We start from the raw sequence: 16191 nt of genomic DNA, 5'->3' as shown, positions 1-16191 counted from the left end.
CTGGGATGCCTGTCCCCTTGAGGTGCCTTTTGAATTTGAGCGGCGAAAGGAACCACCCCGAAACTGCTGACTTTGTAAAGCCCCCATTGACTTGGCAGTTTCAGTATCCTTTTTCATCTTCTCCAGGGAGGCATCCACCTCAGGGCCAAACAGATGGTCAGGATTCACTGTTTGATTCAATATCGTGGTTTGGACGTCGGGTTTGAACCCCGAAATTCTAAGCCAGGCATGGCGTCTAAGTAACACACTTGTATTGATAGCCCTGGAGGCTGTGTCTGCCACATCTAGGGCACATTTGATGGATGCATTTGTAATGAGTTTACCCTCCTGAATGAGCATCTCTCCTGCCTCCTTGTATTGGTCAGGCAAGTGTTGCAGAATGGCCTCTAATGCGTCATAATGGGCCCTATCATAACGTGCAAGCAGGGCTTGGGTGTTAGATATTCTCCAGATGTTAGCTGCCTGTGCAGCAATCCGTTTGCCTGAGGCCTCAAAGATCTTGGACTCTTTGTCTGGGGGAGGAGCGTCACCAGTAGTTTGAGAGTTCGCCCTCTTCCGAGCGTTGGAAACAACCAAGGAGTCCAAAGGCAAATGTCCCTTGATATATGTCGGATCCGTGGGAGCTGCCTTATATTTCCTGTTGATGCGAGGGTTGACCACACGCGCCCGGGTGGGCTCCTTGAAAACCTCAGCTGCATTTTTAAGCACCCCCTTCAGCATCGGCAGCGTCTTGACCGATTTCTCAGCCACCGAGAAGGTGTCGAATAAGAAGTCCGCATCCACGGGGTCTGAGTGGAGCTCGACGTCGTGGTTAGCCGCCGCTCTCTCAATCAAAGCATTGAAGGCCGCCGAGTCCTCCGTCGGGGACGTCTTGGCGGCGAAAAGTTGAGTGTCCTGACCCGACTGCGGGTCTTCTGTGTCGCCTCCGGCGGCCCAAGGTACATGCTCCTCCTCCGGATCCGAGTACGCAGGATAGTTGTACTCGGCATCTTCCTCGTCCGCATCGGCTGCGACGGAATGCGTCGGCGAGTGTCCCAGGGCCTGTGGGGACAAAGGTTCCACCAGAGCCGAAGAGTCCTCAGAGTACTTCTTGCTTTTGAGCGGAATCTTAAAAGGTTCCAACGCCGGCTCCGTCGTGATTTTCCTCTTGAGGAGCGACAGTTTCCCGGTGTTGGCGTCGATGATTACCTCACGACGTTCCTCCACCGCAAGCGGCTGGAGCCGAAGCTTCGACACCACCAAGGCAGCTTTCGGCGTCAATACTTCCTTTGAGTGTCCGCCCTGTTTCGGCGCGAAGGCCTTCGGCGCCGACTTGGGTGGAAGGGTGAAACGAATGGGCGTTTGCTCCTTAGTAGGCTTAGGCGTGAGCGTAGGCGCTACAGTGTCCTGAGCGGGGACCACACTGGACTTCCGGATCCGCTGTAAGGATTCCCCCACCTTCTTCGTAAAGGTTGCAGAGGGCTGGACCGGCTCGAGCGACACCTCATCTTCGAGAGCCTGATCGCCTGTAGGCACTTTCTTCGGGGCCGACGCCCCATGCCTATGCGCGTCGTCGCCCTGACGCTTCTTTGGAGCCGTCTTCGGGTCCACAACCCCTTTCGGCGCCGACGCAGCCGCGTCGGAGGCCTTCGCCTTCGGCGCCGACCCAGAGGGTTTCGGGTCGGCCATTTTGGCGTGGCTCTTCAAGTCGGCCATTTTGGTTTTCTTGGAAGTTGACGCCCCCAGAACCTTCTTTACCAACGCAACTTTCAGTTTCGGTTTCGCATCCGAGGGTACGTGACCAGTTGCCTTCACTTTCGTTTTCTTCAACATAAGTGATGACTTAGAAATGTCCGTGACCGGGCCCGGAGGCGGGGATGGACTTGGGCCGTATGAAGGGGAATAACCCCTGAGTCTGGTTGGGGATGCTCCTCCTCCGAGCTATCTCCCATCGTGGCACAAGCCTGATCGTCGTCCCCTACCTCGTCGGAGACTTCGTCATAGTCCTCCTCACCCGCGTCGTAGGTCTCCTCCTCGGACGCGGGGCCAGAGTCCGACCCTCGCACGTCGTCTTCACCCTCGACAGATTCCTGGAAAATGTCATCTGGTGGGGGTGCCGAAGCCGATAATTGAGCCTGGAGCAGATTGGCCCGGCGAATCTTTAAAGTCTTCTTGCTTCGGAATTTCAAACACGCCATGCAGGTGTCTTCGCGGTGATCCGGTGACAAGCAGGTATTGCACACAGGGTGCACGTCGAGGTGTGAATATTTAGAGTGACACAGCGGACACTTTTTGAATGGAGTCCGCTCCATAGCAAACGGTGTAGTGTAGGCCCGTCCGCGCCGAAAGCACGTGGAAGGGCAGTAAGAGATCGGAGCTGAGAGTCAGAAAGAAACCCTTACGCAACTATACCGACGCCCAGCCTAAAGACCTTTTGGTCTCGAGTACAAGTTGAACAACTATCGGTTCCGACAGAGGGAACCGAAACACATCCGAACCCAATGGCGGAAAAAAACAATCTGGGGATGGAGGCGATGCCCATGCGCACTGTAGTCCAGGGGAGGAGCCACCTATCTCGTGATACTTCGAAGACTCTTCCAGGACAACAATGTGCAATCATCCGGACCCAACACTAGGTGGCGGTCTATGCACAGATATGAATTCAGCAGCCCACATGCCTCGAACCTTTAAATATGTTGGGTGCGTGTTTAATTTCCCCTTTAAGCATGGGCAATGTATGTATGATCTTATGGGACTGAGCAAAAGTGTCCATTAAAAAATCTTCCTCCATGGGGTCAGAATGTAGTGGCACACCATGGTATTGAGCAGCCATATGAATAAGTTGGCTAAAACCTATATTGTTGTCTGGGGTGATGGCTTAGATGGGTATTGTGAGAAGTTGGCCTGATATATAATGTTCACTATTCTAGTGAGCACTTTGTATCAGTGCAAACAACCCTTACGGTGATTGGTTGTAAGTCAACCTTAGACCAGCTATCCTAGTAGCGTGGATACGAGCAGTCTTCGGGCTAAACTCTAGAGGGCGTGTTAAGCCAGCTGTTATACCATCACATATACCCCTTGAACACCAAGTGAAAGGACACCACACAAGTGTTCTGAAAATAAACAGTGTATTTATTTAGATCACAACAGCCCTGGACTCTTTATGAGGACAGGGTACTAAGCACACAACAAAACTCTTATGAAAATACTTCAAGTTGCACAATTTACACAAATGCCCGAGGGGCACAAAAAACCATATACTATGGAAGTGGAATGCGAAATTACTAGCAGGTAAGTACTGTACTAATAGGCTTTGGAATCGCTAGGACTACGTTACTGAACCTTCAGATTACTAGTAGGAGGCCTAGGGGACTCGGGTGCAGAGTGTGCACTCTCACGCGGGATGCGGGACAAAGTCTATGGGAGCTAGTAAAGACAAAGTTAGTGTTCTCGGGCGAACCCGATAAGGTAGGTTGAAAACGACAGTGGATCCTGACCCTTGGATAGTGAGGCTATGCTGGGGCACCGAAATGCCGAGTTTACCTAGCCCAGGGGCTGCAGCTGCATAGGTCTCAAAAGACGTCGGGAATCCTCGTAGACGAACCAGGAGCCTGAAGAAAGAAGTTGCTGGCAGGCTACTAGTGAAGATAGTTCGAGTTGATCCAAGCCTGGATCGAAGATGGATGACAACTGAAAGCAGAGGGGACCAAGTTCGTGACTACTAGCCAGTAGTCAGGTGGCACCAGGAGGGCACCGGATGGTAGTCACCTCGACTAGGTGAGTGGGCGACGCTGTGCTCTGCAGATCTCACGGACCAGGAGGCGTTGTCGGCAACCAGGATGGAGGTGCGAGCTGTCCCACGATGGATGAAGCGGTCGATGTCGCTGGACCCAGGATTGGGGCAACAAGCCTTGGCAAATTTCAGGGCCACGTGGTGGGCCTAAAATGGCCTCTTGAGTGGACCAGGTGGGTCCGGGGTGCTCCTCTCGCAGAAGGGAGCAAAGGCCAGTCTGGAGCAACCAGACCAGCAGTGTTGGTTGTCGTTCTTCGTCAAAGAGTCACACGCCAGCGGCTAGTGATCGGACATCGGGCTGAACAGCGAAGCAGAAGGGCCCCACGCAGATCATGGAGATACTGGGAGGCTGCACTTCGGTGCTGGAGCTGCTCAGGGTCGGGGCTTCTCGGACCCCAGAGCACTCACCAGAGAATTCCTTCGGTGGTCGTGCTGGTTAAGAAAGCGTGCAGGTTTTGATGATGGCCGGTCCCTCGAGGTCTCGTCGCACCCACAGATCTCAGCTGAGCTGACAATGTGGGTAGAGGTCAGAGGTGCCAGGGAAGCCGGTTCTCGTTGAGCTGGGCAGTCGGATTCCTGAGGAAGGACTTGCAGCAAACCGCTGAGTTCTTAGATGGTGCCTGCGGATGCAGGGTGACTACTCCTTAGCCACAAGGGAGAAATCTTGAGAAGAGTCTTGAAGTCCTTTCGTAGAAAGTATTCTTGATTCAAAGATGATCTAATTTGGAAGGGTCCCCGCTCCGGCCTTTATCCTAAAGAAAGGGGTGGGTACATGACTAGGTCCTGCCCTAGGGGTGGGACCAGGAAGGGGGGTAGTTACACCCCTCTCCCCTGCCGGACTTTCCCCAGGTCAGGGGCTGCGCGCCCCTGGAACTGGTTCTAGCCGACAGATGCGTAGTGAGCACCGGGGTGCCACTCTGGGATGGTGCGAACACCGCCCCACCATGTCCGTCCCCACACCCTAAATCATCCTCATACTGTGGTGATAAGGGTGAGCTTGGAGATAATCTAGGAGATTGTGTAGGAGTGTATAGGAGATACAGGTTTAGCAAGAAGAATAGGGTCTTCTAGGCAATGTTGCAAAGTCTCTCTTCTTAGAAGGCACCTCAGGTGTGTGTGGGGTATCAATTTTCTCTTTTGATGCAAAGGTGATAATATGGCCTGTTTTAGGGTCCACCTGTAATATTTTTTTGCCTTGGGTCGACAGGATCTGGTGTAAAGAGTTCAGCCTGGTCATCTGTTCTCGGTGCCGATTTTTTCAGTTCTGAGAGTGGCTTTAATTTGGTGTCTGAAGCCTTAGGAGTTTCATGCTCCGTGGGCTTTGAAGGTGGCATGGAGTTGGAACTTTTTTTCATAGTCGAGTTGGAACTTTTCTTCGGAGTGGAAGATTTCCGGTACTTGCCCAGTCCCGAGGCCTTATGTTCTTTTGGTGCCATAGCCTTTTTGGCTGGAATGGGGTGCATCTCAGATTTCGGCACGAAGATGGTTCAAGGATAGCGATGTGCGGCTTGCTCAGTCCCGAGCTACCGGAAGACTTTTCTTTTTTCTTCAGAGCCGGGCCCAGAGGCGTGGCTTCTGAAGCTTTCTTCTGGTCTCGACTAAGGCCTGCAGGCTAAGTCTTGACTAGAGCATTCTGCTTGTATGGTTGGGCAGGAGTAGGAGTTTGTACTCACTTGTTGCCCTGGCGTGATGGACAATTTCGAGCTCCTCTGAATCCTTTGCCGTAGGCCCCAATGCCGTTCATCGGTAGGCCCACGTCGACACCAGAGTCGAGAAATATAAATTAGCGCTTCAAGGTCACGCAAACAAGATAATTCCGTCAAAGAAGATTGGTTGAGAGTCAAAAAAGTTTTGAAAATACGGTGCTGAGCCGGAGCGCAGCAAATTTCATCCGAACCCAATGACAGGAAAAAACAATCTGGAGATGGAGTCGATGCCCATGCGCGCTACTAACCAAAGGAGGAGTCACCCATCTCGTGACTACAAATCTTCTACAATAATAAAGTGCAAATATCCAAGCCCAACACCAGATGGTGATCTATGCTACAGCATACCATCTACAGCTCATATGCCTCGAACATAAGTTTATTCATTTAGCATGGAGATTAGCATTTACTTTTTCTGACTACGAAGTGAGAGGATTTTGTAAAGGGAATTATTTGACTATTTTGCAGGGAACGTAACAAAGGCTGTAGGATGTCAATTTGTTTTCAAACATCACAAAGCCCAAATCCTGTAAATGAACTGTACATATATTTCATAGCAGTCAAAATTCTGAAGTGCCATTTCAATGAGAGATGTGCAGTCTATCATTGACAGTGAGCTACCAAACCAAGCTTTAGTAAGATATTTGTGACAGTGTGCCCCAAAATGCACTCTGGCTACTACAAATCATACGCTTACTCTCCTACTGAATGAACATGACTCATTTGCCATACCTGTTCTTAGTGTGATGCTTGGGGTTTTCATTATTGCTATAACTCTGGTATGCAACACAGATTGCAGTACCTCTACTCTGAAAACTGTTGCAGCACCACTGAGTTCGTTTGAAAGCGAGCAGGATAAATACCTTCAGCAGTATGGGAAGATCTAGGTACATCGATTTTGGGCTTTGATTCAGGAAGCATCACTGGTAAATCCTCATCCAAAGTAAGCCCTTCAACAAAAAAAAGACGAGATAACAGTCAGTTAAAACAAAGGACAAGACTAATACTTTAGCTCCCTGTTTATGACCCCAAGGGATGCCCCCAAAAGCATGCCAAAGTCTAGGGGGGGGGGGGGCACTAGACGCAACATATAATAAAGGGAGAACACAAAATGCTTTGAGCCTCTAATTTCTAGGACTACGCATTGGGTCATGATAATTACAATTTTTGCACATTGTAGATTTATACCTGATATCTGTATGTATATGTGGTCTATCAGCATTACTACAATCCATATTCAGGCATTTGACACCATGTTAAACAACCAAATACATTATTATACAATTCATGCTACAGCAGTATCTAAAAAACTCAATTGTTGAAAGCGAAACTAAACTCAGTTCTGAACTGAAATATTTTACATCACCCATCTTTCTGAAAGACATTTTTAACCAAATTTCCTAAATATGTGCAATTAGTCACAATTTGGCAATACCAAGACACATTATGAAATGTAAAAGTGGCTATCTCCTTCATCTTCATTGGTTACCTTACTACTTCCTTCAGCTGTTTCTACAAACTGGTGTCTGACTCACTGCCTGGTTGCTGCAGTCCTGCAATTATATTATCCCCTGAATATTATCTCAAAGTTCTCTCAACTTACTGTTAGTTGGAATCAAGCATTTTAGAAAAACAAATATAAATATAAAACAGTCATACAAACATGTGGCATGTTCTAATTTGGACCCAAGTTGTATATGTCTTACTTAGAAACATGGCTTTTGTAGTTCGGACTGGACTGTTCCCATGGGGCACAGGGTCAGAGCTGATTTGCATATCGCCATTGTCTAACCCAGGGTGGTGTGGAGTGCAAAAAAACGATGGATTTGGGCCCAGATCTTTGGACTGGGGTGAGTGTGTGGCATTGATCCACATTCGGTCCATCACCTGTTGTTTTTGCATATTCCGCCCTAAGTGCGCTGGGGATGCTCAGACGTGGGTCCCAGGCACTCCACACCACTGGAGTCAAGCTAGCCGGGCTGATGAGAGGTGTTACCTCGAAACCGGTCCGGTCCTCGGATGCTTGATTCCGTTCTGGGAAGGTCAAGGCTTTTGTAGTTCGGACTGGACTGTTCCCATGGGGCACAGGGTCAGAGCTGATTTGCATATTGCCATTGTCTAACCCAGGGTGGTGTGGAGTGCAAAAAAACGATGGATTTGGGCCCAGATCTTTGGACTGGGGTGAGTGTGTGGCATTGATCCACATTCGGTCCATCACCTGTTGTTTTTACTTAGAAACAGGCCATGAAATGTAGCGTGCCGTCAATTCAATTTATTAAAGATTAGGAACTCTAATGAGGTCCACTTAAGAAGATTCATACTAATTAAAACATACGGTGCAATAAAAACTTGTGACAGTGCAATAATGACAACTCAGTCCAAATAATTTTTTTTTCAATTTATAGCAATTTCAAGGAGTAAAATTTGGAATTAGCAGCCACAATGAGGGAACAGAGCATATCCTGAATTGTGCAAATAATCAAAAAGCAACCAGATCATGTGCACATTTTACAATTAAAGATACCAATTAAATATGCAAAAGCCTTTAAAATGGAGGACAGAACAATGTGAAATACATTCGTAAATAAGAGAGGATATTACGACTACATAGTGCAGCAATGGCTCACAAATACATCCCATTTGAAAAATATACAATTAAAATATGTACATAAATTCCTTGAAAAAATAGAGCAGTTTTGCACAAACTGCTTAATTTTTGGGACTAAAAAGAAAGCCGCGAGCTGAAGCTACATCCTTAACACCATTTCGTAAAAACATTCTTGCAGATGGAGGGGTCGGCTTAAAGATCGGAGCCAACAAGCCTAAGCAAAGGCAACCCACGCAGGATACACAAGAACTTCTGGTGCAGACCAGGAGGGTCTGAGGTACTTCACCTTTTCAGGGAAGCAAGTGTCAGTCTAGAGCAACCATCCCAGCGATGGATTCTCAGTAGGTTCGTCGTCAGAGGGCTACTAACCAACGGGGCAGCAACCGGACAACGCGTCGAGCAGAACACAAGCAGAAGGGCCCCACGCAGATCTTGTGGAGGGCTGGCCTACGGTGCAGGTGGAGCTCGGTGTCGGGTGTCTCAGTCCCCAGTGCACAGCTTCGAGGAGGCCTTAGGAGCTGCACTGTTAGCCAGTTGAAGACTTTCAAAGTTGCCTGGATCCACGGATTCTGACGCCTTCCACGGAGCTCAGATGTGCTGGAGTCGTGCAGTGGGGTCATAGGGGTCCCGGAGTCGAGGTCTTGTCAGGCTCTGTGCTCTGGTTCCGGCGGGAACGGGGACAAAGCAAGCCGTCGAGTTGCTGGATGGTGCCTGGTTACCCAGGGTGGTCACTCCTTGGCCACAAGGGAGATTCTTCAGTCTTCTTCTCAAGTGAATGTCGAAGGGTCCGGAGTTTCGTCTCGTCTTAAGTCGATTCCAGGATTAATCTAAAGTCTCCTGGGTCAGCTCCTACCTTTATACAACTAAAGGGGGCTGGTTTGGTCACTAGGTCCCTCCTATGGGTGGGACCAGGAAGGGGGGTGGCTACACCCCCTTTCCTTTGTGCATTTTCACGCCAGAGCTGGGGATGGAGTGCCCCAGCAACAGGTTTGAACTGGGGTATGCATGGAGCACCTAGAGTGCTCCAGGCAGTGTCTGATTCTATTCAGCCCCACCTGTCCTAATACACATCCTCCTGTCTGGGGTGGGGCTCGCACCTCCCCAAGCAGGAAACCTATTGTCCAAACCTCCGTTACTGGAAGGACTCCCAGCAGCAGGAGGTCAGACTTATGTCTGTGGCAGCAGCATCCATTTTGTGATGCTGGGGCTCTGGTTAACTTTAACCGGGATAGTCAGAACTAACAGGTCTTCTCCCTCTAGAAGGGTGGAATGCTACCCCCGTTGCCAGAATTGGCGAGGGGGTAGTATTCCAGAGCGTATGACACCTTACACGACATGTTTTGATAAAGCCAAACCAAAGTTAGCATTTAACCGCAAGGTTCATAATGCACTTAAGAGTATATGGTATGGCAGTATCATAGAACAGCTATAAGGACATGGTTCCGAAAGCTGCAGACAGGCTCAGCTCATGCTAGAGCACACATAACCAATCACTCTGCCTCCAGCATTGTCAAGCCCTGCCATAGGAGTGACTTATAGGTTACTATGTGTGTATATGTAAGTAGGTATAGGAATACTACACCTAAGCAAGGGGTGGTTACACAACCTTGCCCCAGCTGAATGATCAGCCAGTTGTGTCTATTTGAGTGGCCAGCCAGGGGTGGCATAATACAACTGCAGCCCCTGGTAGGCCTTGGTTACACCTATGCTCTGAGTACCTATGGTACACTTCTACAGGGGATGACAAAGTGAACAAATTCCCAATTGTGGATGTACCTAGAGTACATGGTAAATTTAGAGAGAGTGCATCTGGGCTGTGGGTCTGGTTAGCAGGCCCAGAGCCACATCTAAGTCGAAAACCAGTAAAGCAAAAGCAAAAAGTGGGGAGTGACCATAGGAAGCAGACCCTACTCTCCTACAGGGCTAATAAATAACCTGGTTTCAAACCATTTTCTATGGAAATTACAGATGTTAATCCTTGGTTTCCTCCCATTAATACCCAACACCAGGTTTGAGAATGAAATACGATAATTAAGTACAACAGGGAAGCAGGCAAACCCATATTATGTCATTTCCCCCATAGTAGGGGCCTGTCTACCTTATCAACGGCCGTTGAAAAATCTATGAAGGCCATGTAAACATTAGACCTATGAGATAACAAGTATTTCTCATCTATTAATTTCAACATGGTGATTTTATCCAGGGTGGAATGATTTTTTCTAAAGCCCGCTTGTTCTATAGGGAGGAGCTTATTCTTCATGACCCATTCCGTGAAATCGAGAATACTGCGTGCAACTATTTTTCCCACTGCATCTAATAAAGCTATTTGTCGGTAATTACCCGGTTAAGTTCTAGGGCCCTTTTTGTATAGGGTAGATTAAAATACTTTCAGACCACAATGGCAATATCTTCCCCTGAGAATAACAGAAGTAAAACAGTGGGACTAAAAACGTGGCCCACAAAAGAGGTTCATTTTTAATTACCATCATCGGAATTTCATCCGGACCCATTGCTCCTGAAGATCTCTTAATGAATCCACTTACGTCACTCAATGAGTACATAGTTGGATATATGAGTTTTCCAATGGTACAGGGGCGGCAGGGATTAAACTGGGAGAATTTGAATTTGCTGCGTAGAGTTCTACCAAGTGGATTTTCCAATCCTCTTCTTTAACAGGAATGAGGAGAGATTTTACTCTTGTGCCACAGCAGTCAGCAATTACTTCATAACATTGTTTGGAGTTGTTTTTGGAGGCTGCCTCTTAACTGCACCTACGCACCATCTTCCTTTATTTCAGAGAGCGCTTTTTCTCGGCCTTTTCCTCTTTAATAAGTTGATTAAATTACTTTGCTCAATAGTAAAGTTCAGAACTGGGCCCTCACCAATTTATTGATTTCCATGTTTAAAATAAGCATTGGATTAAAAGGAGATCTCTTTAGTTGGAACACGCGATCATGTACTTAATGCAGCCAAAGAACCTACATTACAGGAAAAAACTTCCAAATCATCAATTGAGGGCGAATCTTGTTCAGACATAACTAGAAGGTGCTGATCTTTTATCAGAGCTGTTAAATTAGCTTTTACTTTAACTGTTGCTTGAGCGTTCCAGTGAATTCTACCATTTTTTACATTAAACACTACAGTACTGCCTTTTAAGTTCCAGGGGCCTACCTTAGCCCAGGTATAATTGAATTTAAAACAGATCAACATATGATCGCTAAAACTCGGTTCCCAAAACTTCCATACTTATGAGATTAAAAAAAAAAATTCAAGGAAACAATTACATAATCTATGATAGAATTACCTGTTGGGGCCTTATGAGTATAGTATGCAAGAATATTGTTTCTAACCTCCTGTTGGCAATTATAAGATCTAAGCTTCTCAGACCTTCAAGTAATATGGCACCCCTTTTATCTGTCCTGTTTTTATTTGAAAATTGTGCCATGGGGATTTATAGGGCTTCATTTTTTTCAGTGTTGGAGAATACCCTGATACTATGTGAAGAGACTTTAACATTCCTATCACCTACTCGCATTAGAGACTTACAATCTTCCCTTTCCAGGGTAGAGGAAAAAAAAACAAATAGGCCTTTTAATAGGTGAGCATAGGATGCATCAGGAGGAAGATAAACGTTTACAATTAACTGTATTTAAATGATCATGGGAATCCTTAAGATTTAACTTAATCGCCTGAATCAATTTAGAATTGTGAAAAAAATCTTTGAAAGACCAACTAAAATTTGGACTGAGCATAATAGCAACACCTCCTTTAGCATGTCCTCTATTCACCTGGAGCGCAGGCCTGCTCAGCACTATGTAATCTTCAGTGGACCAATCTATTGTGATCCAGGTCTCTTGTAGGAAAATTAAATCTGTGCTCTAAACTTACAAAAATAAGAAATTATTTTTATTGAAGCTTAGGCCGTCTGCATTCCAAGATATTACGGCGATATCTATGCTAGGAGGAATTCCCACATTTTAAATCTAGGGATTTGTTTTTATTCAGATCGCCTGCCACCCAACTCCATTTCTCATCTTCCTCATCTATGAGAGGATCATACCGAGTCTATTCCTCTGCGAAACCCTCCTGCCTTCTTTACCTAGGGAAACCTGCAATATGCTTTCTCTCTTCGTATGTGGTAGACCCCTGTTGGTGATTTCAGAATAAGTATTAGACTGCAGATTTTAAACCACTTTTTTTTTTAAAGCCAACTACTTCAGGAATAAGATCAAAGCTACAACAACGTAATTTATCGCTATGTAACATTATCAAACAGGAGATCGCTTTAGATGTAAATATTACTCTAGCTCCCTAGGATTAATATACTTTTGAACTTGAACCAAGGCAAGGTCATTGGTATGGATCTTTTGAAGGTCGGGGATTTTGGCGACACATCCTAACAGAAAAGGCCTGTTCATAAATGGTTCATGGTAAAAAATAAAAGAAAAATCCAGGGAGTAAGGGGCAGAAGGTAGATGATTAATTTTGCAAGATACCTCAGAGTTATTCTCGGTAGCATTGTAAATTACATTATTAGCTACAGAGAGAGCAAATAATAAGGCATCAGGGTTCAGGATACTCTGAGCAGTAGGAGGAACGCTTATATTAGATACAGATGGCTCTTGAGAGAAATGAGTTCGGTTTAAAAGAGGTGTATAGTGTCCCAATACATTGGATTCTACTAGGCCATCTTCCTTCTTCAAACCATTTAGATTAATGATTAAGTTAGGGTTGAAGCGATGCCTTTTTGCGCTTTTTTTATGAATCCTTCGTCTTTTTTCCCTTTTTCCTTCTTACTGACTATATTAGTTTTGTTCTTAGTATCATTTTCTCTGAGAGGGGGGCAGCCAGCGTTTAGACCCTCTACCGAAGGATACTTAGGAGGTTTTACGCCTATTTTTAGAAAAATAGGAAAAACATTACGGATTGGACAAAGATTAATCTTTTTTCCTTGTGCGAGTGATGTAGATACTCTCCCTGGAACCAGACTCACAGAATCAAAAAGTTCTTGGAGAATGGAGAAGTGTAGATTATCAAATATATCTTCGCTTTCATTAAATTTCAATTTGTTTTTCCTTTAGCAAGATGAGGAGAGGTTAAATAAGTAGGGTGTGGCTAGTTAAAATTATCCTCCAAAATTAAAGGGGGAGAAGGCCTCTTCCAAATATAAGGCATACAAGAGGGAGTAAGTCAGCTTCACCAAACGACCGGCTTTGCTCAGAAACTATAGACTTAGTCAGTGCCAAAAGAGAATCTAAATGGAGTCGGAATTATTTACTGATTTCTCCACTAGTGCTAATATAGAAGACAGCACTCATTCCAAACAGAGTAATGAGTCTGACATCAACATTTTTGACTCTGGATTATGAATGAAAGGGTGGAAATGCAGGGTGTAATCGAGCCAAGTGTATCTAACATGCTTGTTCTACTAGGAGTACTACTGAACAGTTGCATTTGTACCGGATGACCCTGAGAAGGAACGCAGGGATTAAAGGACAGGGAGTTAACTGGATTGAGATGCCTGGAATACTCTAGATTAAGTGCATAAAGCAACTTTGAGGGCTGATTTAAATTAGTATTGAAGTTTGGGAGAGCAGGGAGCGTAAAGTCTTCCAATATAGGATCTCCAACTTTCAGGGCTGAATGAAATACCCCTTCATATTGAGAGACTTCATTTGCCAGAGAATGGGTGGTTAAATTTGTCAGCAAACAGTCAGTTTTCCTTAAATCCAAGTGTTATTTCTAGACCGAGATCCTCAAATTTTGGGGAATAGATTGATGGATACTACTGGTGATTATTTTCAAGGAACTGCTTTAGCCTCACCAAGTGCTTCTGGAATAGACTCATCCCTGCTGAATTTAAGCTTATATCTTTTTTTTGGAAAAAAAGGCAGTAATAGAATTAAAACTTTTCAAAATATTTATTTGTAGTGAATTATTTCTGAAAGAGTTAGCTTCAATTTTTTTACACGCTCTTGTATAAAGCACTCTACCAAAAGCGCAGTTTCTTTGCAGTCATCACTTGAACCTTAAAGCGACGGACCCTTGGCAAGTCTACAGATGCAACCAGAAAAATTTAGCTCCTATTGCCAATGAACCGATGGCCAAAAATGGCTTGACCTCCCTTCGCCTTTCAGATCTCCTTTCAACTCACCACCCAGCTCTCAACTTAAGTTTATTGGCAGGGTGGCGAGGCAGGCAGGCCAAATGAATCAAACCATGGACCGGATGGGCAGGGCCAACTATGACTCCTTGGCACCTTCTTAACTCCTTCAGTTGTATCCAATTATCACCAGTCGTTTCTTCCTACAGTATCCCAGCACGTCTTTTTCTCTATTTTTCCAAGCTACCTCTATGCCCCTTGCCCTGTTTACACAGTGCTCGGCAGGTAGTAGAAGAGGGCTCAGCAATGCCTCTGGCAGCAGGTGACAGAGGGCTACAGGAGGCTTGGCGCCACTTTCTCCTCCTCTGCCAGTGTTCCAAGCGCAGCTCGACTGCAAAAACCAGGACTGGATCTAACACACACAGTGAATTCAAATTCAAAATTCACTTTATTCGGTTTTCGTTTACATTAAAAAACCATAAAAGCATAATACACAGATATAAATTTACACATTTTGAACGTGCTATTTGAATTAGTTTTTTTAAAGTCCTATTCTATCAACTCTCCCCTACTCCCGAGTTACAGCATAAAAGTGTTATCAATTCATGGTGCATTTTGTTTAAAACCATTTTCCACTTAAAATCATACATTAAAAATTAACTTTGCTTCCCGAACTTAATTAATACTCTTGCCAAAAATGGGACAGTAATAAAATTCTAGATTTACACATATTGAACAATCTATTTGGATTTCTTTTTAAGAAATTACCAAAACCTTACCATATTGGCGTTCCATTGCTTTGTTTTTACAAAGTGATCAATGTTTGTCAGTTCGTGTGACAAACACCGAGTCAATGAAACAAGGACTGGATCCAACACAGCACCCTCCAGCACACTCTAGGACCCGTTCCCCCATTAGCCATTCACCCAGGGCCCGCAACCTAAGTGCAAACTTACAGAACTCTGTGCCTGCTAGCCTACGAGGGCCGTGGCAGTGTCCGTGGCTCACAGGGGTGGTGGGGAGCGGGTCCGACGCATCAGCCGCGCTTGATGCGGCAGTAGACAGAAGGTTTTGGTGAACAGGGGGGGTGGGAGCGGGAGCCTGCAGAGGCTCTACCACGGTACCACTCTTACGGCTCGGAGGCTCCAGGGGCTGCGCTCGATACAGCCATAGACATAAGGTTTTGGTGCAGCAGCAGCGAGGAGCGTGAAACTCTCCACCTTCCTCTGCCCAAGTGTTCCCAAGACAGCTAGACTACAAAACCAGGACCGGATCTCTCACTCACTATTCAGAAATAACGATATCCATACAACGAAGAACTGTCAAAAAAATCTGAAGAAAATCGAATCCCTAGTCACTATAGAAGTTTTAAGACACTTTGCTTTGCTTGGTGGAGGCTAGAATAACACTACTGTTTTGTATTTCTGGATGGTAGAGGGCTGATACAATGCTCAGAGGCCTGCACAGTAAGCCACTAGGGCTTCTATTAAACGAAATGACGAACTGGATCCACAATACTGGAGGATAAACAAGAAAATTGAATTCACCTGTTATCAGACTTCTCTCAATGATATTCTTTCTGAAACGGCTAACCGTAAGGAAATATGTGCACATGCAGGACAGACTTTTTTCTCATGATGTACACATTAAATATAAACAATACACATAGGAGGTACTATTCTCTTTCGCTTTTTACAAAGGGTTATCAGCCACATTATAAAATACATTTGAAAGGAAACACAAATGTTTTACTCTTGTGATGCAAAACTAAAAGAAAATGTCCTTTAATTGGCTGTAAACGCTCAGCGGCCTGAACACCAAGAATCCCAAAAGCAGTTATCCTTCCCACATGCAACTAAACTGGGATCACCACTACACAGTGATGAACCAGATGAGATGCGAATACTCTGCACCATCTGCAAGGGTTAAAACGGTTGTATGACTTTACAACACGTTTTCAAAAACATGCCTTTACAACGCAAGTTTTTCAGAAAGACAC

The 16191-nt window shown here is 45.6% G+C and overlaps 1 protein-coding gene across 1 annotated transcript in view; it reads right to left on the bottom strand.

Moving 5' to 3' along the window:
- Window positions 1-16191, bottom strand: part of TDRD6 (tudor domain containing 6) — a 2323386-nt gene that overhangs the window by 1166657 nt on the left and 1140538 nt on the right. Inside the window, exon 15 of the mRNA XM_086926239.1 lies at window positions 6345-6431. Within this exon, the coding sequence (XP_086782365.1) occupies window positions 6345-6431 (87 nt within the window). The remainder of the gene's footprint in view (window positions 1-6344; window positions 6432-16191) is intronic.

Source organism: Lissotriton vulgaris, chromosome 6 (genome assembly GCF_964263255.1).
Source record: "Lissotriton vulgaris chromosome 6, aLisVul1.2, whole genome shotgun sequence".
NCBI lineage: Eukaryota > Metazoa > Chordata > Amphibia > Caudata > Salamandridae > Lissotriton > Lissotriton vulgaris.
This window is presented reverse-complemented; position numbering and strand designations above follow the sequence as displayed.